This window comes from Nylanderia fulva, unplaced genomic scaffold (genome assembly GCF_048542155.1).
Source record: "Nylanderia fulva isolate GAGA-0341 unplaced genomic scaffold, ASM4854215v1 Scaffold105, whole genome shotgun sequence".
NCBI lineage: Eukaryota > Metazoa > Arthropoda > Insecta > Hymenoptera > Formicidae > Nylanderia > Nylanderia fulva.
The window spans coordinates 146,525-169,996 of record NW_028189248.1 but is presented as its reverse complement, the minus strand read 5'-3'; the positions used below and the strand labels follow the sequence as shown (position 1 = coordinate 169,996).

General features: G+C 31.2%; 3 protein-coding genes across 6 annotated transcripts; 1 reads left to right on the top strand and 2 right to left on the bottom strand.

The window, feature by feature from the left end:
- Positions 1–910: 910 nt before the first annotated feature.
- On the bottom strand, positions 911–12,127 carry Stim (stromal interaction molecule). 2 transcript variants are annotated; one of them, XM_029307860.2, is made up of 11 exons: positions 11,403–12,127; positions 11,052–11,191; positions 10,044–10,163; positions 9,832–9,944; positions 9,632–9,747; positions 9,382–9,545; positions 9,142–9,285; positions 8,729–8,896; positions 8,301–8,565; positions 7,910–7,987; positions 911–4,233 (listed from the first exon to the last, which is right to left on the bottom strand). In XM_029307860.2, the coding sequence occupies exons 1-11, from the start codon at positions 11,614–11,616 to the stop codon at positions 3,740–3,742; spliced, it is 2,016 nt and encodes a 671-aa protein (XP_029163693.1). In that variant the 5' UTR covers positions 11,617–12,127; the 3' UTR covers positions 911–3,739. The 2 variants fall into 2 exon arrangements, with proteins under 2 accessions (XP_029163693.1, XP_029163692.1); XM_029307859.2 differs by having other exon boundaries at positions 9,382–9,551; positions 11,403–12,125.
- Positions 12,128–13,301: 1,174 nt separating this feature from the next.
- Positions 13,302–20,729, top strand: sax (type I BMP receptor saxophone). The gene is given in 8 exon segments (XM_029307858.2): positions 13,302–13,642; positions 14,086–14,264; positions 14,841–15,072; positions 15,513–15,784; positions 16,014–16,448; positions 16,450–16,661; positions 16,833–17,067; positions 18,945–20,729. Coding segments are annotated over 8 exon segments (1,764 nt in total). The 5' UTR covers positions 13,302–13,581; the 3' UTR covers positions 19,083–20,729.
- On the bottom strand, positions 20,346–23,149 carry LOC114935127 (uncharacterized). Of its 3 annotated transcripts, none has more exons than XM_085484770.1 (5): positions 23,028–23,149; positions 22,730–22,947; positions 21,503–22,611; positions 21,257–21,424; positions 20,346–21,173 (listed from the first exon to the last, which is right to left on the bottom strand). In XM_085484770.1, the coding sequence occupies exons 4-5, from the start codon at positions 21,299–21,301 to the stop codon at positions 20,769–20,771; spliced, it is 450 nt and encodes a 149-aa protein (XP_085340896.1). In that variant the 5' UTR covers positions 21,302–21,424; positions 21,503–22,611; positions 22,730–22,947; positions 23,028–23,149; the 3' UTR covers positions 20,346–20,768. The 3 variants fall into 3 exon arrangements, with proteins under 3 accessions (XP_085340896.1, XP_085340892.1, XP_029163702.1); XM_085484766.1 differs by having other exon boundaries at positions 21,503–21,636; XM_029307869.2 differs by having other exon boundaries at positions 21,503–21,636; positions 22,730–23,149.
- Between the last annotated feature and the right edge of the window lie 323 nt (positions 23,150–23,472).

Genomic DNA, 23,472 nt, shown 5'->3' with positions numbered 1-23,472 from the left:
AATATAAAAATATGTTTGATTAATTTTACTATACAGTTTAGTAAAATTAATCACACATATTTCATATTTTATTGTGATAGATATTATTTTGAATGTGATAAATATTAATTAGAGGAATTCTAATAAAATTTTTTCCATACAATATTATCCTACGATTACCACAATTTTCAGGGCAAATTCTAAGAGAAAATTATCTCAGATTGTGATTATGTGTTGTAATTGTAATCAGTTATTTATTACAATAATTTTTAATCAAGTGCGTGAGTCAAAGTACAAGCATAACTTTCGAAGGAATTATTAATCATTAAAGTGTGTAAAGTGTATATTATATGATCTTGTTATGTCAATTGAAAGCATAGAAACTAAATATAGTAGCACAATAAATATGTATAACTATACATAAGCACAATACCTATTTTTTAATTAAAAAATAGATATTATTGCGCTTGGAATGCGCGAAAAATATAAACCTTGTAATTTTATTTTAAGCATGGGATCAAATTTATTATTATATACTTAAAAATGTGGAATCAAAAATAAAAAGGCTCGAGCCTATCTCTTACTTCAAAATATTTTTTTAAAAGTAATTATAGAGAGTTCGAAACCATGCAAACAAATTCAAATTTAATCCTTGTAAGTTACTTAATCCCATAAATTTTACACACAAGATGATAAATTAAATACAAACATTCTTCAAAGCGGTGCGCAAATTTTAATTGCATTACAAGATCTAAATATGTCAGTGTGTTTTGTCACAAAATTATAGATAGTCGCGAAACAATTTCGTACTATAAAGGTGGATATATATATATATATATATATATATATATATATATATATATGTATATATGTATATATACAGAAATCGTGCGTTCTATAATTCATACTTGAGCATACCGTAAAAGAATAATCAAGTTTAACACAAATTATAATCAAAATAAACTAACATACTATTTATACAACACTGTTTGCAAACGGATAATAGCGGGGGAAATTGTTACATAGTTGTATTACACAAGTATGGAATATAAACGATGACAATCTTTTAACAAATTAAACTAAAACGGAGTTTCAGCTTTGCTGTAATCATAAGCCATCCTCTAAATCGTTGATTTTTTGAGCCGAGTGCATACAAGGGTGAATTAATTAACGACGGTGTTATACGTTGTTATTACGTACGAAAAAGGATAATTCTTATAGAAACTGGATTTCGGTGGAATTGGCTAGTTTTTTCATATATTTTAGCTTGTGACCTGCTGAATAAAAAATGTAATAGCTTCAAAACTAAAAATAATAATTCAAAAATAACAGTTACTGAGTTACAGCCAGTCAAACAATTCGCAGAGCCCAAATTTTTCGCGTGTTTGACTAGCTATAAATTAGTAATTATCTATTATTTAGCTTTAAACCTATTACACTCTTTGTTCATTGAATCTTACCAAAATTCCATTTTATGTAGGATAAAATTGAATCTCGATAAAATCAGCTAGTTTTCTCACATGTTATAGCTTATGATTTGCTAAACAAAAAATATAATAGGTTCAAAGCTAAATAATAAATAATTTGACTGGCTGTAACTTAGTAATTGCTCATTATTTAGCTCTTAGAGACTATTATATCTTTTGTTCAGCAAGTCTTAAATTACAACATATGAAAAAAGCGGCAAATTCCACCGAAATTAAATTTCCATAAAGATTGTGCAGGGTCCTTTGTAGCAAAAACATAAAATATAGAAAAATGAGGGTTTTTCGAGATTCTTCACCCTGAGACACGAATTTGTTCGAAATTCTACAAGACTTGACAACGATCTCTGTGTGTACGGCTTATTTTTTTTTATTATCTTACACACTTTCTGTATTTATATAATTTAAATATTCCTATCCCATGGACGTGATTTGATTTGAGTGAAAATATTTGATTATTTTAAGCGCCTCGCGGTTAAAAGATTTTTCGCATAATACTTTACAATCTTACTTATACACATTGTATACAAAGGTATAAAATTCGTTTCGTATTCGTTTTCACCGATAAGTAAGTTACAGGTAATAATGTTATTCAGAAAAAGTATCAACGATAACAACTTTAACAACTTCAACTTGTTCCATTATTCGTAAAAGCGTATAAGTGTAACGTATAAACGAGGAAGATTGATCCTTCAAGTTAGTTAATTTTATCCCTCATCCCAGTATGCACGCTAGATCACTACTAGATTAAAAACTACGGAATTATATCGCGATAAAAAATGTTACGCTAACGATAATTATTATTATAATTATAATTATTATTATTATTACTAACGTCATCGTAAAAAAATCTTACTTGTAAAAATCCGCGGCTCTCGGAAAACACGCTTTTTAGCTTTTTTTCTTAAAAAGTATCATACCGAAAATATATATATTGTCGTATAAGAACTTTCCTTTCTCAAATATTGTGACAATTCTCTAAAAAGTTTTTATTTATATCTAAGGATGTGTGATTCTCGCTGACTCTTATTATTTTCTTTGTTTCATCATTTAACGCACGTGAAAATTTGGCAAAGTAGAAGGAACACCAGCAACAACAAACATCCTAAATAATTATTACGTTTTCGCGAATCCCCAGATAACAAGCATACGTCATTTTGACGTCAAATGACATCATTAGACATCAAAATGACATCATTTTGACGTTATCATTATAAATGCACTTTACATTTTGATGTCATTATTATAAATGTACTTTACAATACCCAAATACAGGTACTAAAATTCGAATTCAAGTACATATTTTTTATCTTGGAGTTCGAGTACTACTTGTACAAGTAGTACTTCAATTATTTACGATAAAAAATACTTATAAGTACCATTTCAAACTTGCATGTAAACTCAAATACTAACATTCGAATTCAAGTATCAAAATAGATTTTTTAAATCTTGGAGTTCAAGTACTACTTGTAAAAGTTCTTAAATTTTTTACAATAGAAAGTACTTATAAGTACTAGTTCGAACTTTACAGGTATCCAAATATTAAAATTCGAATATAATTGTTCTAGATTCGCAAGTACAATACATAAAGTATAAAATATTATATAATATATAAATATTATAATAAGAAATATCTTACAAGTACTATTCCAATCTTAGAAAATCTAACTTGATTATTAAATTCAATTTAATAATGAGAACGTTAAAATGATATCATTTTGACGTTTAATGACGTCAGTTTGCTACTTGGGCAAAGAATATAAACGAGTATAGAAGCACGGTTCTCGGTACCCCGGGATCACACATGCTGGGGTACTTGCGTATATAGTAAGTACCCCAGCCATTTGCATTCCAGAGAATAATAGTACTGTCAATATCAAAGATAATACAAATGATACTCCACTGCTAACAGCTGTAACATAATAGCAAAGAATATAGATCGTCTATATTCTTTGCCCACCGAGAACCGTGGTTTTATATTTGTCTATATTCTTGACTTAGGTCTACCGAAGGAACAAGGAAAGATATATATATATATATAGAGAGAGAGAGAGAGAGAGAGAGAAAGAGAGAGCGAAAGAAAGAGAGAAGAGTGTATGTGTTGTCACGCGAATAGTTGCTAATAATTAATTAATTAATAATTACTGATAAAATAATTCTTAAGTGCACGCGTCTTAGGATTATATAACTAACTGTAGCAATTAAGTAACAAACTCGATATATATATATATATATATATATATATATATATATATATATTATGTGACTAGCGGACATCACGTAACTTTAGCCTTGTTCTTCCTGAAGGCCGGAAAGTGTAGCTTCCTGCGTCTCCGTTTAAGCTCGTCGTTGTCGGCTGTTGAATTAGAGTCGGTCGAGAGCGTCTCGTCGTCGACCGACATCACCGTAGGTAACTCGCGAAGGGGCTTCTTCACGCTCATCGACGTAGGACGGTAGGACCTGTCCGAGACGTCCAGGGAATTTTCCGAGTACGACGTCTTTGGCGGAAGGATCGAGGAAGCCCTCTCCTCGTTCAGCACGTTCGTATCCTGGCTGTAGGACCGCGTGATACTGGATTTCTCTTTGGGCGAGGAGGCGCCAACGACCTTCCCTACGGCTGGCTCTTCGGGTCCGTCACCCACCACGAAGTGGACTACCCCGGCTGAAGGTTCCTTCTCGGTTTCGCTGCTCGACGAGTCCGAGAGCTCGCTGCCAAATCGACCAGCGGGTGGTACCGATGACTCCTTCCACGCAGAGTTCTCCAAAATACCTACGAATATGGTCAAGTAATGTTCCAGAGTTCAATTGCAATTCCTTTATCCGCTACTAATCTACTGCGCTACTGATAGTTAACTGATAAGAGGAGAGAAGCAAAGTTTAGATCGTATTTAGCGGAAAAGTCTTCATTTTGGTTCTCGCTTTGACCCATAGCGGAAGATGCAGCGATATATAGCGATGGGATTAAGTATTTTAGAAGTAGGTTCAAATTTGCAACTTTATATAATTATTTACAAAGAGAAGAAAAAAGTTTAAGTAATTTGAACTTAGTTCAAACTCTCTCTCCATAAGTATTCAAATAATAAAACAAGTACATTCAAACTTGAATTAAGCATGCTTGAACATTTTATGAGTATTTGAATCACCATGAGTACTTTTGTGAGTACTTGAACCTATCATGAGCACTTTTGTGAGTACTTGAATCTATCACGAGCACTTTTGTACTTGAATCTATTATGAGTACTTTTATGAGTACTTGAATCTGTTATGAGTACTTTAATTTATTGTAAGTATTTAAATTTATTATAAGAAATTTTATGTATCATAAATAAATTTTTTTTGGAATTCAAATACTTGTAAAAATACTTAAATTTTTACAATAGAAAATACTTTAAAGTACTATTTATAACTTTACAAGTATTCAAATACATACAGGTATTAAAATTCGAATTCAAGTATAGATTTTTTATTTTGGAGTTTCGAGTACTACTTGTACAAAGTACTTCAATTATTTACGATAAAAAATACTTGTAAGTACCACTTCGAACTTGCATATATGTAAACTTAAATACTAAAATTCGAATTCAAGTATCAAAATAGATTTTTTAAATCTTAGAGTTCAAGTACTACTTGCAAAAGTTCTTAAATTTTTTACGATAGAAAGTACTTATAAGTACTAGTTCGAACTTTACAGGTATCCAAATACTAAAATTCGAATATAACTGTTCTAGACTCGCAAGTACAATACATAAAGTATAAAATATTATATAATATATAAATATTACAAGAAATATCTTACGAGTATTCAAATCTTGGAAAATGTAACTTGATTATTAAATTCGATTTGGATTTTTGAATACATATTGAATTTGATCCCATCCCTAACGAGATAATATCGCTCGCATCGTGAAAGTTTTCCTTCATTTACCATTTTCCATAGCTAATATTAAAATACACATATGACATACAAATTTGCGCCAGCAAAATGCATTTCATTATTCAGCTACATGTTCTATCTCTGATGCTTATAATTATTATTAATTATATAAAAAATATTAACTTTTTAATTAAATCACGTCAGTTCTTTGAATTGCATATAAAAGAGCCGCACAATAAAATCTTCATTATCGTAAAAGTTGAAAATAACACTCTTTAAAAAATTTCATGAATTATATTCGATTTTAAATAATAATTTCTACGTAGGTATGTATAAGAGTACATTACACTCTTGTTTAATAACATGCAAGCAATTTTAATTTCTAGCTAGGTTTCAAAAAATGTAAAACATGCAACAAAAGTTGGAGCACTTGATAGAGGTCATATTAACAAGCTCTCATAGTTTTTGCTAAGCTTACTTAAGTTTATTATAATAGCGATTACTTAATACAGAAAAATAACGCCAGCATGTTACGTAATCATTATAAAAACAAAAGACACACATACACATATTGGATTCATATTGTACTGTACACAATATGTATATGGAACCTATTTCCCAATATTCCTTCACATACATACACACACGCACGAACATATCCATATATATACATATATACATATGTTAAATTGCAAAACATAGTTTAGAAAATCACTTTTGGGAAAACGATTTAAATTTTAAATTGATAATGCGTCCTTTTTACAATTAGATGTTTTTTATCACTGGAATAAAACAAGATATATGTGTATGTGTGTTGTGTATGTATATATGTATATATGAAGAGACATACAAAATTATCTCCAAATATTCACAATTCAGTTATTACTAATAAAATCAATTCTCTAACAATATATGTATATAATGCCTATAAAATATATTAATTGATCCAAAATTCGAGATTTACGTAAACAATTTTATATATATATATATTTTAATATTTATAGTATTTTTATATTTATAAGTCTATATTTTTAATATTATTTAATATTATTAAAACGTTATAGTACACGTCTCAAAAATATTATAATGCTTTATTCCCTGTGTATGTATAAACATATGTAATTAATTTTATGATATTCTTTGTTCCAGAATTCATGCTTATATATACATTTATATAAAACATATTCATTAATATATATACTTTTGTATCTTGCTGCATTTTGTAATTATATAATATTTTAATCAATAATTAATAATTATTCCTATTGTCATGTACATGTTGCAGTCAAATCTAACACTACAAACAAATAACGGAAATGCAATTAAATATTTAAAAGAAAAATCAATCACATAATTTTTTTATATTTTATGTAATAAGACAAATTATTGCACAAATTTCTTTTAATGTATGCACAATTTTTATTATAATTAAATATGCTCATAATAAAAACACAAAAACACACTATATCATTCTACAATTCTTAATGAAAACTAATTATATTAAAAATCATCAAGTTTTATTTACTGTTCCTATATATATATATATATATAGGAACAGTAAATAAAACTTGATGATTTTTAATATAATATATATATATATATATATATATATATATATATATATATATAGGAAAAGTAAATAAAATTTGATGATTTTTAATATAATTTGTTACTCTAATATATATATATATATATATATATATATATATATATATTAACAATAGTTTTATATACATACATTTAATAATTTTTATATTTTATTTACATTGCAGAATATTATTATAATTATCTATCATGATATTGTTTTTTGATCTTTTTCTCCTTCTTAACATATTTAATTGCATTAATGAGTATTTGTATAAAATCAATTTTTTATTTGTCATTTTGTACACTACGCATCTAGTGGAAGTAGTATTGTTTATAAATATTATAAGTATTCTTTAATTATACTCTTTAATTATATTCTTCAAAAAATTAAGCTTTATTAAGTTTTGTATTGATATGGTATATATTGGCACAATAGTAGCATAATTTATTATAATTGTTTTTTTCAAATATAATTTTTTATATATCATACAACATTTGCGTAATGAAATGCCTTTTACATTCCTTATTCGCACATGTTGATCACTTTACGTTAAATGTACATCCAAGGCACACGAAATTTTAATATCAACGTGACTTAATCCTATTAATGTTATATATCTGTTATTAACACAAAAATATCAATATCAAAAAAGAGAGAAAAAACCATGTCGGAATTGTGACGGCAGAGGCGAGAAAACGCAGGCTAAAAATTCTTAGATGCCATTTCAAAATATTCTTTTGATTTAAAAATGGCATTCAAGAAGAATTTTCAGTGTGTACTTTTTTGTCAGTGACGTCATAATCTAACATAATCGCGGCGAGGACTCAGGAGCTTTAAAACTCGTTAGTAAATCATCATGAGAAAGTTTTCCTGTGTGATGTTGTATATACGCGCGACATATAGACAGGGCACAGTGGTATTTAACAATAAAATGAGCATCGATATGTCAATCTAAGTACTCATTGGAGTCCGTATCCAGCTTACCTGCGACTGCGCTGACCGATGACGGTGTGTACAGTGAACTTGCCTCATCATCTAAATCATCCTGACTACTAAGTCGTCCTATAATACATTATAAAATTATTTAAACATTTGTAATTAAATCAATAAGAAAATATGTATAGATATAATTTTCTAATTTTTAATTAATATACAATTTAAAAGATAGAATGATAATTGTTAATAGCTAAATTATATAATATATAAATATTATGTCTAATATATTATATAATTATATATAATTATAATATATAATATATATAAATATATTATATAATTATTATAATTATTATATTTAATTATTATATAAATTAAAATAGATTTAATCTATTCTATGATCAATGAATATAGATTAAATGAAAATAGATTAAATTACCTCTTAATCCAAGACCTCTACCATTAGGTGTCCCTCTGTACAAAACGGTCTCTAAATAACTTAATCCATTATTATTAATTATATTAAAACCACAAAGCAATTCAATTTGTTTCCAACGGTGTACTCTCTCTTTCAATTCATTCGTTACTTCATTCAGGGCAGTTCTTGCCTCAACTATACTCTTATCAACTTCGTCGATGGATTTTCCATGAGTCGAAACAAAGGCACCCACCAAACTGGAACGTTTCTTTCGTAATTTCTCACACTGCAAAACAATAAATAAATTTTATTTTTAGCAACAGAATATTTTTCCTGGCAAGCTATTAATTATAAAGAAGATGAAATAATATGTAAATATATAAAAAAAGATGATGTCACAATGTATGAATTGCATAATATATTGAATAATTTAAATAAATTTTTCTCACCGCTTCTCGTGCTTGTTGAAGCTGTTTTTCAGCTGCTATCTTCTTATTAGTATACGCTTTGTTCTCAATTTCATGAGTTAATTGTAGCCAATGCTGCAGTCCAGCTGGTGGCGACCAACATCTATCTTCAAGTTCACCCTCTGCTCGTTGTAATTCCAGCTTCAGCATCTATAAGATATATATATATATATATATATATAGATTGATATAAATTGATAAGAGATTAGAACTGTGTTACTAAATATATTCATAATATGTATAATATTATATAATATAAATATATATATTTAATATTATATATATATATATATATATATATATATATATATATATAATATAATATAATATAAATATATATATAATATTACAGTATATATAAAATAAATATAAAATAAATTAGAAACTGCATTAACTTCGATTTCCGCCTTTAGTTGCGATACTTCAAGATCCGAATATGAAGTATGTAATCCCAAACTTTCATCTTGCAAACGTTTTTCCAAATTTTGTTTTTCAGTCGCCGCACTTTCCTGTTCCATTCTTGCTCTCTCTAGCTCTTTCTGCAATCATTTATAAAATATAATTTAATACAATTTCTTAGTTAAAGTGATTTATTTGTAATTGTATTAGACAATCAACTTTTCCAGGAAAATTACCTGTAAATTTTCCAAGGCAAGTTCTGCCTTGTGTAAGCTTTCCATGTCTTTCATCATTCTATGAAGATGCTTTTGGGAATTTTTCTTTTGTTGATATGCGTACCAGCATCCAATAAGTGCTCCAAATAACAATGTAACTAATACTAAGTCTTTGACACTATGTCCTGTATCTAGTAATTAATAAGTATATAATTAATTCTCTGAAATAAATATATTTTATAGATTTATATGTCAGAATATTTAGTATCACCTTTAGGAGGACCAAACAAAACAACATCCATCGCTTTTAAGGCAATTTTTTGTTTGTGAATAGGATCTTTAATGCCCAGAACATTATTAAGATAATGCATATTGTTCACAGCTAATCTGAAATAAATTATAATGAAAAATTTATATATATATATATATATATTTTTCCTTCTTGAAGAATCATCATAATAATAAACTCACCGAGGAAGCGTAGCACCAGTCACACGATGCTGTATGAAACTAGGAACATATTGAGGAAGCTCAACATTGGAAGTTAACCATTCCGATGTTTGTTCTATTGTCCAGTTATGAACCTAATATACAGAAACATGACAATATGTGAGATATAATAATTACATGTACTGTAAAATCACAAGTATCTCTTTATTACTATCTAAAAATTTTAGTATTACTTCAGATCGTAACCAAGCTTCCCAGAGCTCTCGTACACTGATATGCATATCATCATTATGATGAAAAGCTCTCTGTCTTCGTTCATAACCAGCTTCGTACTGCAATTCTTCTCTTAAAAACTGTCAAAGTTAAAAATACATTCATTATAATACCTTGTATATATGTAATTTTTGTGCAATATATGTAAAAGTCAAATCCAATAATCAAGTTTTATTTTCTAGGATTTGAATAATATTTAAGAAATATTATATTTCATATATTATATCTAGTATATTTTGAATTTTGAATCTAGAGCATTTATATTTGAATTTTAGTATTCGAGTAACTGCAAAGTTCGAAATAGTACTTGTAAGTACTTTCTATCGTAATTAATTAAACTTTTACAAGTAATACTCAAATTCCAAGATAAAAAAATTTATTTATGATATTTGATTACAAATTTTAGTATTTGAGTACCTGCAGGATTCAAAGTAATACTTGTATTTTTTATTGTGAATTTTTCACAAGTAACTCGAACTTTAATATAGAAAAATCTATTTATAATACTTACACAATGTAAAATTTATATATATAAGTACTCAAAAGATTTGAACATACTTAATCCAAAGTACTTGAAAATATTGGTTTTTTTTTGTAAATAATCATAAGAAGTTTTCTGGCAGAAAAACACAGATAGACACAATACGATGCAATTGGCTATCAAATAGAAAATTTTTAAAGTTCCAAAAATTGTTCTATTCAATAACCAATTGTGCAACATTGTATAGTGTGCGTTTTTTTCTGAAAAATTCCTGTAGAGTATCGATTTTATAATCCACACTTTATTTTACACATGTATATGATTCTAACAGTTGCTGAAGTTGCGTAAACCATACTTAACTTAATAAATCATACTTATTCAAGAATCTGTGCATTATTTATCATGCTAGACTTTTAATCAGCCTAATACTATATTGTTTATTCACTCCTATACTGAGCTCTAAACCATCACCAACAAATATCCTTACATCGTCCGATTCTGATAGATCAACATTTCCATTGGCATCGTCATCCAGTTGACTGTGAAGAGACTTAATAGCTTCTAAGCCCAGTCGATCATGAGAAGCCATAGTGATGCAAGCCAAGTCGTCGTTGCAGGTATCCATAGCTGGAAACAAATTGAGTTTAGACACAGCGCATCAAAAGGAGAAACGTTAAAAGTGACAGCTGACTCGAAGAGAAACATTAAATGTCAAAAGTGACAGCTGACTCGGGGAGAAACGTCAAAACTGATAGATATTTCGGGGAGAAATGTCAAACGTCAAAAGTGACAGATGGACTCGAGAAACGTGAAACGTTAAAAGTGACAGCTGACTCACTGGACGACTCGTGGGCCACCGCCTGGGCCAGACCATCGGTGAGGCTCGCGGAGAAGGCGATTATCTTGGAATGTGGAGTGCCGGTGGCACTCGCGGTCTGAAAGGTCGGGGTGGAATCGAGGGCCCCTCCGGTAGCCGCGACCAGATCGAGCAGCCAGTAAAACATATGAAGGATCCCCAGGAGCGGAAGCGCGTTCGCGGAAGATGCCCGCATCTTCTTCTAGGTTAGCGCACTAGCTGTTCTTCCTTCGACGAGATTCGGACACCTCCTCCTCCGAGAGAGAGAGATCTCGACGCCGATTTGCGATCGCGCGAATGATAATACGGTGTATCAAGGTTACGACAATTCGGAACCGGACCGACGATATATCGCGACCAGCGCATAACAAGCGTGACCGATTTTACGAGCCTTATTATATTTATAATTAACGTTGTCACGCGCCGATCTTATCAGACCCCGACCAAGGCAGATCCTCAGGACTCGTCTTCTGCGGCCGATGACGATACATGAAAAAGTGATCGATCGCTCTTCGTTAATTAAAGCGAATTAAGTACATCGCACACACATATATGCGCGCACTACCGCCAGCCCGAAGATCAGATGTTTTATCCCCAAGGCTACTAATAGCACTTCCGATTCGCACTACCGACCCGCCGATCGATTTAAGATCAACTTTCATGTGAACTCGGTTTGGCGTATTATATGTCTATGATGGATAAATAGAGATTATATATTTATTTTTTTGCATTTTCTTATATTTAGTAGTCCAAAGTACGCCTTTCTATATTTTATAAATATATATGTGTACTTTGGGTTATGTTCTGAAAAAGTTTCTTCCGAGAAAAATTTTTATTTCGTGGCCTTGTGCTGAATTTTGTTCCAAAACGGTTCCGAATTGGTACCAAACCGGTTATCGAGTCAATTTTTTTTACTTTTTTTATTTTTTATTTATTTATTGATTGATTTTTTAAGAGGGGGTTTTCGATTTCTGATATAATTCATTTATATTTTGGGTTATGTTCTGAAAATTTCCTCCAAGAAAAATTTTTATTCCGTGATCTTGTGCCAAATTTTTTCTCCAAAACGGTTTCGAATTGGTCCCGAACCGGTCATCGAGAATTTTTTTTTTCTTGAAGAGGTTTTCGATTTTATAAAAATTATTGCAAGGTTACAAAAAAAAATAGAAAAAATGTCCACCAATAGAAAAATAAGGAATAGAAATTGACCAATCACAATCGAGTATTATTCTTATATTTGGTCGATTTCTTAAGGTCCTGCGTACAATAGAGAAAATATTAGAAATAAATATTAAATATTAAGAATAAGAATTATTTCAAAGTTATATATATAAAATCGAAAGGACTGATATGAAAATACAAATTTGGGACTAATAAATTAATAGAAGGATTTTATAGTTGAATTTGTATTTGTTTATCAGAATTTTTCAATTTTTATTATTTAAAATAATTCCTAATATTTAATATTTAATATTTATTTATAATATTTTTTCTATTGTGCATAAGGTTTAAGGTTTAGGGCTTAAATAATAAATATTAATTATATAAGTGTATGTATAGGATTACAATAAATGTATCAATATTTTTTATACTTTTTCTTCTTTTCATTTTTTGTGTAATATTACAAAATATTATATTCGAACTAATAAAAATTTAATTCTGCAATTAAAAAAAAAATTATATATATATAGTCTATGTCAGTACACTATAGATTTTAGTATAGACATATATATATATACTATAATATATATATCTAAAAAATTAAATATAAAGTTAACGAATAAATAACAAAAATATTGCACAAATATCGAAAACGAGGATAATCATCAGATTAGTTCTACATATTTTCCTTTTTTTTTTGCAGAGATGAAGAAAATGAATTCTTTTACCGTCTGACGATACGTTGCTTCAATATATATATATCGATGTATACGAGAAAATCCTGGCTGCGTCAGACATATAAATAAAGAAGCACCCGACATTTGTTGACGCTCGAATGACGAGTTCGCGCGGTTTTTCGCTCCGGAATATTCATCTGAGGGAGAAGAGGCGGCCCGCGAGGATGTCGTGCGCGAGGAAGGGCTCGGGGGAGATCTGTTTTGATACGATTTCGCTTTGAGTCGAGAAACGAAATCCAAGTGTGTTTTGATGCGAGACAGAAATGGCGGATATTATATTTATCACGCATTTCGTACTCTTGTTGACATTCAAATTATGTTCAGGTACGGAGGATCAATTATCGCGAATTAAGTACGAGCGATACTCATCGTAATTGACGTATAATTCCGAGATTATGTGTAATTTTGCACTCGGGTTGTTCTCAATCTCAGTGAAGATTCTTAGATCTTTGTCAGACTAGACATATAAAAAATTAAAAATTAAATATTACATAAAAAAAATTATATATATATATATATATATAAATAGAGAAAATTCAATTTATATAATTTATAGCAGATTTCGTGACTTTTTCATTAATTTTCAATTTATATTCCAAAAATATTATTTCTAGCACTTAAAATCTTGATGTGAAGGTATATTTGTTATTTTTAAAGCATAATTTAAATTTTTTAAATTCTTTTAATGCTTTTTTTCAAGCTATGAAAAGAAGAATTCACTTGTTGCAGCAAAAAAATTACAACTTAATTTTCTAAAATTTTTCCAGGCGAAGGAGAGATTGCGTTGCAGGAGCAAGACATTTCTGTTGACAATGAAAAGTTAAATATACCTGAGCCATTGGAGCACAGTCTCAGTAGCAACGCAATTGGTCATAAACATTTCAAGTGCCATATATGTGAAGATTCCGAGTGTTCGTTACCTAGTATCTGTGAAGATGCGATTACTGTAAACATTTTTTTAACATTTTTTATTCTTATACAGTGTGTCCCTGAATGAAACTATCATTTTTTAATGCATGCAGTTCTTGAGAAAACAAAAATTATGTTGAAAAGAGGAAAATCTACAATTTTTAGTGGATATAAATAAAATCTTTATGTACCAGTTTATTTGATTGATAAAAAGTAATGAAAAAAATGCTAATAATCACATAAACTAATGATAAATATGTTCAGCAGTGCTAGATTTAATAGTAGCTATTAAAATAATTGTCAATAACATTAAAAATGACATGTTAGAAAAAGTTTTTACGAGTTTTTGTAAAAGAATAGAATTAAGTACAAATTCAAATGGTGTGCACTTCGAAAATATTTATCATTAGTTTACATATGTGATTATTAGCACTTTTTCCTTACCTTTTTATCAATAAAATAAATTGGTATATAAACATTTTATTTATATCCATTACAAAATGACAGCTGATTAGTTTTCAGCATTTTCTTATGGGACACCCTGTATATTCTTCAACATCTCACATATATTCTTTCTTGTAGAATATAAATCGACATTACTTTGTTTCCATAGTGTTGGAAGTCCAGGGTGAGAGAAGCTGATGGTACTGAATCCGTTAGTCGTGGCTGTTATAAATTAGAAGAACATAAGTTGTTTATGTGTAATAAAGACGGCAACCAAGATGGAGAACGTAAGGAAAGACATACTAGAGGATTAGGAGGTGGTGTTCAATATTCCGTGGAATGCTGTCAAGCAGATTTTTGTAACATTGGACCATATCCTGTGCTACCAGATTATTCGACTAGTAAGATAATTTATGCATACGTATAGAAAAATATTTAAGAAAATATTATGCCCCTAATTATTTTGCACAAAAGATTTATCGAGGTAAGATAATCGAAAAATGAGTATTTTTACAAGATATTTTATAGTTTATATAAAATTGTATTAAGTATAAAATATCTCGTAAATTATTCATTTTTGGGCCATCTTACCTAGTGATTTTTTATGCCAAATATTGTAAGGAATAAATTTATATAAAAAATTAGGGTGATTCTATTTAAAAAATTCAGATCGACTTTCAAATGACCTTGAAACACGATCTTAATTAAAATTCTAGATTATTAATTTCTTTCCCCTTCAAAATTAAACAACTTTTGTTTGAAACATATGTAAAATTGAATTGTAATAAGATGATGGATTTTGTTTTAGAAGCAATTTTTATATTTTTCACACTGCTTTCAGATGCCGATAGAGGAAACTATGTAGTGAAGTTAACATTCGCGATTCTTGGACCAATGGTCGGATTGGTCGTCATTTCAGCAGCTCTATTCTGTTTGCTGATGCATCGAACGCGAAGGAAAAGGCCGATCACGTCGTCGCGTCGGAACAAACTTATTTTAGATTCCGAAATTGAGCCTTCCATGTTACATTTCTCCTTTTCATCGCCCGCATCGTCTGCCACTTATCATCCACACGAAGTTAGGGCAACGGCTGCCGGTGACAGTACACTTAAGGTACTATATAGTGCCACTTTGTTTTATTTATCGATGTTTTACACATTACATCTGTTAATTAATTGTATTTACCTCGTAACTTTTTATGCCAAATATTGTGAGGAATTGATTTATATAAAAAAATTGGGGTGATTCCATTTAAAAAACTAAGATTGACCTTCAAATGACCTTGAAACACGACCTTAATTAGAAGTTCTGAATTAGTAACTTCAACTATATATTCTTCTAGGAGTATCTAGACGGCCGAAGTTTGACCAATGGCTCCGGTTCTGGCTTGCCCCTGCTAGTGCAAAGAACTTTAGCGAAGCAGGTAGCTTTAGTGGAGCGTCTGGGTAACGGAAGCAGCGGAGGATTCGGCGGTGAGGTGTGGCGAGGGATCTGGCACGGCGAGAATGTGGCTGTAAAGATTTACTTCTCGCGGGACGAGGCCGCGTGGGCGCGGGAGACCGAGGTCTACTCTCAGTTGTTGCCCTCTAGGCACGACAATATCCTCGGATACGTTGGCAGCGACATGACCAGCAGAGCCAGCTGCACCCAGCTCTGGCTGGTGACGCAGTACCATCCCCTCGGCTCGCTCTTCGATCATCTGAATCGGTCGCCGCATTCGCTGACGCCCCATCAAACGCTCAATATTTGTCTGAGCATCGCCAACGGCCTGCTTTATCCTGCACACGGAGATTCACGGCACCAGGGGAAAGCCGGCTATGGCCCATCGTAATCTCAAGTCGAAGAACATCCTGGTGAAGACCAACGGCGGTTGCGTGATCGCCGATTTCGCGCTAGCGGTCACTCAGGATCGCCTTACGGCAGATATAGTCGATACGCAACTATATCAAGGAACTAGACGCTACATGAGTCCAGAACTTCTCGATCAGACGTTAGTGGAGTGTTTTTTTCTCTCGTTCTTACTTAATACTTCTAGACCAAAATTAAACGGCAATTGCTAGGTGCCAATTAAACAAAAAAATTGTTTCCTCTTTCTTTTTTCATACACTAGGACAGGAAGCTGGCTAAATTGATGATGAATGGTGCTCTGTTTTATTTTCAGAATGTTCTTCGGGTGTTTAGAGAACTTTAGACGGGCGGATATCTATAGTTTAGGATTGGTGATGTGGGAGGTCTGTCGCAGATGCATAAGCAACGGCGTGGCCTTGGAGTACGCGAAGCCATATTACGAATGGCTGCCGAGCAACAATCAGGAGCCTTCTATAGAAGAAATGCACAAATTAGTTTCGCTCGACCAACGTAGGCCGCCGCTTCCTAATAGATGGCACTCCAACCCGGTAAATAATCAGTATTAGGCATTGAATTTTAACTAGCCGGTTTATCCCATAAGGGTTTACAAGACATTTTTGATAGAAGCGCTTCTGAACCTTTGCAATAACTTCCCAGATAGCAAACGTATGTCATTTTGACGTCGAATGACGTCATTAGATGTCAAAATGACATCATTGATATTACAATGACGTCATTAGATGTCAAAATATGTCATTGATGTCAAAATGTCGTTATTTCATTACTACAATTCTCCTTTTTCTTATCTTCATCCTCTTTCTTTTTCCTCGTTTCTTCCTCTTCACAATCTTCTTAAGGGGATGCTGACTGTGTCTGTTTTTTATCGATAAATATTATTTTTATTTAACTATTTATTGGCTATGCAGAATGAAAAATTTTTTACTAAAATTAAAGTATTCATAATAATAATTCTGGGCTACTATATATATATATATATATATATATATATATATGAAAAAAAACCAAGAAGGCTAAACAAAATTATAGTTTTAAAATTATAGTTTTCTTATCAGTCTTTTGCATTAGGTCAACCTAAACGATAGAAAACTAATTATTTAACAGGGTTGGGGATAAGTTATAGATAATGATTTTTTAAAATCAATAAGTTAAATTAAAGTTAGTTGTTATAAAATTAATTTAGTTAAGTTAAAAGTTGCATAAACAAAAAAACTCAGTTAAAGTTGAGATTAAATTAACTGAAGTAAAATCAAAAGTTAATTTTTAAAAACATTTATATTAAATTAGAATTTTGTTTGTTAATTCTTTTAAAATTTATAATAACAAATAACAGAAATTTTGATTTTTATATAAAAATATTTTTTGGTAATTACAATTGATGATAAATGAATAGAAAAATTAATAATACGTTTATAACTTATAAAAAAACAATAATGGTATTCAGACATAAAAAATATACTCAGAAATAAATATTTTTATCGGCTCTCAATATAAATAATATAAGTATGCTGTCTTCTAAGCTGGGCAATAGAGCCAAGGAAACGAAACGAAAAAATAATTAAACGGAACAGTATCTCAATTTGAGATCCCAAAGTTCCACATATAAATTAATTTCGAAACTTACATATGGAGAAATAAGCGAGAAAAATATAGGTCCGAAAAGTCGCTGAAGCGGGAATCGAACCCGCGTCTTTCACTTTCCGGGCGACTGCTCTTACCAACTAAGCTATTCAGACCCTTTCGATCCTATATTTTTCATTTGCCTTTTTAGTAGATGTTAGTAAATACCGCCGTGATTAGCCCAAGGCGTGAATAAACTCAGAAATAAATATTTTTATCGGCTCTCAATATAAATAATATAAGTATGCTGTCTTCTAAGCTGGGCAATAGAGCCAAGAAAACGAAACGAAAAATTAATTAATTAAACGGAACTGTTGGTAAGAGCAGTCGCCCGGAAAGTGAAAGACGCGGGTTCGATTCCCGCTTCAGCGACTTTTCGGACCTATATTTTTCTCGCTTATTTCTCCATATGTAAGTTTCGAAATTAATTTATATGTGGAACTTTGGGATCTCAAATTGAGATACAGTTCCGTTTAATTAATTTTTCGTTTCGTTTCCTTGGCTCTATTGCCCAGCTTAGAAGACAGCATACTTATATTATAAAAAATATAACTTATTGTTAGGAAAAAAGTTAATAAGTTTAAGTTCAAAAATAACTAGTTGAAGTTAAAAAATAATTCATTTTAAATTAATAAGCTAAGTTAAAAATTATTAACTTTTAAATAATTAACTAGTTATTATCCAACCCTGTTATTTAACTTTCTTGGTTTTTTTATCATCCTACGACTTTATATGAATCTGAATTATTTATGATGCAAATAATTGAAATAATCCCCTAATTTTGCAGACACTGGCCGGGATGGGAAAACTGATGCGAGAGTGCTGGCATGGGAAACCGGCTGCCAGACTACCCATTCTTAGGGTAAAGAAGACGCTCGTGAAATTAGCAGCTAGCGATTCTCGTGTTCATTTACCGCTCGATTGACCAGCGTTCATCCTTTTCGAGCTCTTTTTCATCCATGTATTTATTACTGTTACTGCGACAAGTCGCCACGCGCATTGCAAGTTCGATCATTACCATTATTATCACTATCATCATTATTATCATCATCATTATCATTATGATCATCATCATCATCAACAATCGTGCGTTATCGTATGCATTATATCAAGAAGATGAGGAAATATCGCATATTGACATATCGAAATAACAAATGTTAATACGTTTGTTAATGTTTGGCATATGATTTCTGTTGCCTTACGTTCTATATTACTGTTACTATTCTGGAACAGTGGTAGTATTAAGTGTATAGTTTCGTAGTATCGATTGAATCAGATCGTTAAGTACAGAATGTTGTTAATTCAAGATGGTGCAAAATTATCTGTCAAAAAGCAGACATATTCGTAGAAATGTATGAATTTTGTTTGTATCAGAGCGACCGCATCAGCAGTTTTGTAGGACGCATTATACAGGGTGTTATAAAAGTACCGGAACAGCAGAATAATTCGAAAAATATGAATCCTAGAAAAAATGTTAAGTACTGGGTTTTTATGATTTTTTCAAGGACTCATATTTTTTAAGTTATTCTGCTGTTCCGGTACTTTTATAACATCCTGTATATGAAAAATAACTTAATTATAGAGTTTTGGAAAGCTCTAAAGATAAGTTACAAAAATATGCAATAAAAAATGAGTTTCTGTTAAAAAGTTTCAAGATGATCTTTATGTGACCTTGACAATGCTAATCAAGGTTATAATACTACTATATAATGTGTCATTTAGAGCCCTATAACTTTTGTATGAAACGTTTTTGAAAATAGTTTCCTCAAAAAACTGCTGATACGGTCGCTTTGATACAGAAATTTTAGAAATGTGACTTTCATGATCAAAAGTTCAATGAAAGTATAATTTGTATGTATATAGTAATCATTATTTTAATTCATTATGGAGATGAAATTGAAGAAACAGAGAGTTTCTATTAAACTTAAGTTTTTAATGTAATTTCTAAATAATTTTGGCTCGATTCAATTCAAACTATCATATGAAAATCTCTTCAATCAATAATATACTATTATTCAGTAAATTTTTTTTTAGGATTTTTTAAGCATTGCAATAAGTGATCAAAAAATATTTGTAAATAGTGCGTATGTCTTTGTATCAATATAGCTATTATGCAATTAATTACGTAGCTATTGTCATGTCTTTTTCATAAAAATCATCAGCAAGAGGTATGAAAGAAAGATAGGAATAAGAAAGTAAGCAAAGACTATATTACATACAAAAGATAATATACATCTTTCTGTATAATACTTGTAATAATTTCACAAACTGCTTTCTCAAGCTACGTTAAACTTGGCGATCGCGACATAGAATCATTTCAATTTTCTGGTTCAAAATAGAAATGCAGCAAAGAATAAAGGTGATCGCCAAATAGAGCGTAGCCTTATTTGGCGTTTATATAAATAAATAATAATCTAATGCATTATTAAAGTGGAGGATGAATGTATAATAGCAGAAATATGTAGTGTACAATCATATGTAATAAAATTATTGTACAAAGGTTTTTGTACGTAACACAAAAATGATGACGTATTGACTTAACATGAATATAATACAATGCGAAATAGCCTTATTTAACTCTGATCACTCCTCACAGCCTTATTAATTCTGATCACTTCTCGAGAGGTAACAACAGTAATCTTCTTAACAGTACTTCGTTATCTGAACTTTGAGTACCGATGCATTGCTCCAAGAATTGCTGGAGATGCAACGGATCATTTGTATGTAATAAAATAATGAATGCGTATCGCCATATCAGAGGTTCCAATTCAACTGGATATTCCAAGAGTTTGGGAAACAATTTCAATGCACTCTTCCAGTCTTGACGAGCGATGTAAGATTGCATCTCCGATAAGGCCAAACTCTTTGAGAATCCTACAAGTGACGTTCTGCCTCTTCTGCCATCCTGAAATCTCTTGCAATAATGAGCCTTGCGATCGTTCGCTCTCACTTCCTCCGCATCCCTTCGCCGTTTTTTATCAGTCTTATGTTTTGCTATCAGTTTCACAGCTCTTTTCTGAAAAGTCGAAAATTATAACTTGTACTAAATTTTTTTATAATTGTCATTTTATATCGTTATGCTTAAAAAAAATTATATACCACGTTAGATTTTGTAATTTTGCGAGTTGACGTCAAATCGCACATGATCGTCCTGTGCACATTTATTATTATTTCTTAGATTTCTGTTTCATATCAAATGAAACTACTGCATCGATAAGTCCATGTGTTCTAATTTTTTGATGAAGATGAGTCTTGCCAAGTTTATACCTAAAAATTTGCATACATTATACGATTTGATCATGCGAAAAAAAGGAAAAAAAGAAATCTAGAGTATTTTTTTCTTACAAATTTCAGGATGAAGATTAAGCATTGCTACTGCAGAAGCGTCAACTAAAGTGTCTTCTAGCTTTGTTGGCCTCTATTGAATGGTCTTATATTGCATCGACTGCTTGTTTAAGTGAGATAGTTCTGTAAGAAACCTGAAGGGAGGAGGTTTCAAATGCAGATGTTCAGGATTTGAGTTAGTAGACATTGGATGGTTCCGGAGGAAGGCTTAGATCTGATATGTTCAATAACAAAGTGTTAGTTTTAATTTTTTCAAATTATTCAGTAGTCTCAGTCTCTGTGCATTCTCAGAATGGGCTCCAGAAAATGTGGTCAGTATCTTGGATATATAAAAATATATTCATATTTTATGAATAAATATATATATATATATATATACACACACATGTAAAACATTTTTTATAAATTATCGCTTACTGCTTAAGCGATTTCTACTCTCAATATTTTTGTGCTATATAATTCTAAACCAAATTATCTGAACATTATTCCAGATAATTTAGTAAAGATAACACTTTTTTTGGCTTCAAGGGTCATTCAAACGAGAGATCAGAATCAAATGATGCATCAGGATCAGACAAGGGATCAGGAATCAAGATCAGAATCAAACAAGAGAGCAGGAATCAAACAGTGGATCAGGAATCAGGATCAGAATCAAATCAGATGGATCAAGATCAGGAGTGGAATCAGGATTAGACAAGGAATCAGGATCAAAATCAGAATCAGGAGGATGCATCAGACAAGGGATCAGGATCAGAATCAGCGACTAGGGGCATCAGAATTAGACGATGAATCACAATCAGACGTGGAATCAGAATTTGAGGAGTCACCAAGAGTCACATCAAACAAGTTATTAGAATCGGACGAGTCATCAGGATCAGACGAGTCATTAGAATCAGACGAGTCATCAGAATCGTACGAAAAATCAGATTCAGACGAGGAATCTGAATCTGTAATGGTCTGAACATCAGAATTCCACATTTCACCATCAGAGATATTTTCAATCGAGTCAGGATTCGGAAGATATTGATATAACAGACCAAGATTATGCGGAACAGCATCAAAGGCATGTTCGTCCTCCACATTGCCTTCCAGTTCCGAAGCAGCGACAGCTTCATTAAAAAATTCGTGAGAAATAACATCAGAGACCGAGGAGGTTTCTTCTAGGTTTTCCTCCAGGTTTTCTTCTACGATATCAACACACATAGTTATGGTTGTCTTCGTACTTACGTATAAATTGCGAAGCTTGCAGATCTTCCTTTTCACGTTGCCCTTCCTCCGTGAGGCGAAGAAAGATGATATAGAATGGTCGAAGATAAGGAATAATGAAAAAAGGAATTTGAGAAGAGCAATAATGACCAAAAACAAAGGCTGGTTAACAAAAGCCGAATCCGTTATGCGAATAACAAGCGGAATTAGAATATCTGATCGCTCGAATTATCCTTTTTCTGAGAAAAAAAAATAAAGTTTTAGATTCGTGCAAACCGCCGTTATGAGTAGTTCAAAAATTATTGATATTAAATTGTACAGTGCAAGGAACTCGAAACCACGTGTTGCCAACAAGAACGGACAGAATCAAAGCAGTCTTCTTGGATCTGGGATCAGAGAGAAGAAAGCTTAGCAGGATCTAACCAAACCTAATCCCCTTACCCTAACAAAAACAAATCTTTTAGTAGCAATCGAACATGATTGGTTCTTATTTTTAGGGCTAACTAGAGTCGCTAGAAATCCCTATTAGGGACTTTAGAGCCAATCAGCCAATCAAACCTAAAGGGGTGTGACGTCCTGCCATTGGTCGAAACCCAAATTTTTTCGCGCTAACATCATTTCTGTCTAAAGAGAAGACCGTCATTTTTGTTATTTACCGACACACTTTGCCCCTGGTTCGAGTCCAGGCTAATTCATTATAAAACGTATACGTATTAGTATTTTTCACATATTAAAATAATTAGAATAAATTAAATTAATTATTA

Excerpts from the sequence above, each read along its gene's own strand:
- Stim (XM_029307859.2), bottom strand. The coding sequence starts at position 11,616 with ATGCGGGCATCTTCCGCGAACGCGCTTCCGCTCCTGGGGATCCTTCAT. Across the intron at positions 9,945-10,043 it reads AAGCTTGGTTACGATCTGAA|GTTCATAACTGGACAATAGA; the intron begins GTAATACTAAAA and ends TCTGTATATTAG. Across the intron at positions 9,748-9,831 it reads ACTGGTGCTACGCTTCCTCG|ATTAGCTGTGAACAATATGC; the intron begins GTGAGTTTATTA and ends AATTTATTTCAG.
- LOC114935127 (XM_029307869.2), bottom strand. The coding sequence starts at position 21,301 with ATGTGCGATTTGACGTCAACTCGCAAAATTACAAAATCTAACGTG. Across the intron at positions 21,174-21,256 it reads AAATTACAAAATCTAACGTG|AAAAGAGCTGTGAAACTGAT; the intron begins GTATATAATTTT and ends TCGACTTTTCAG.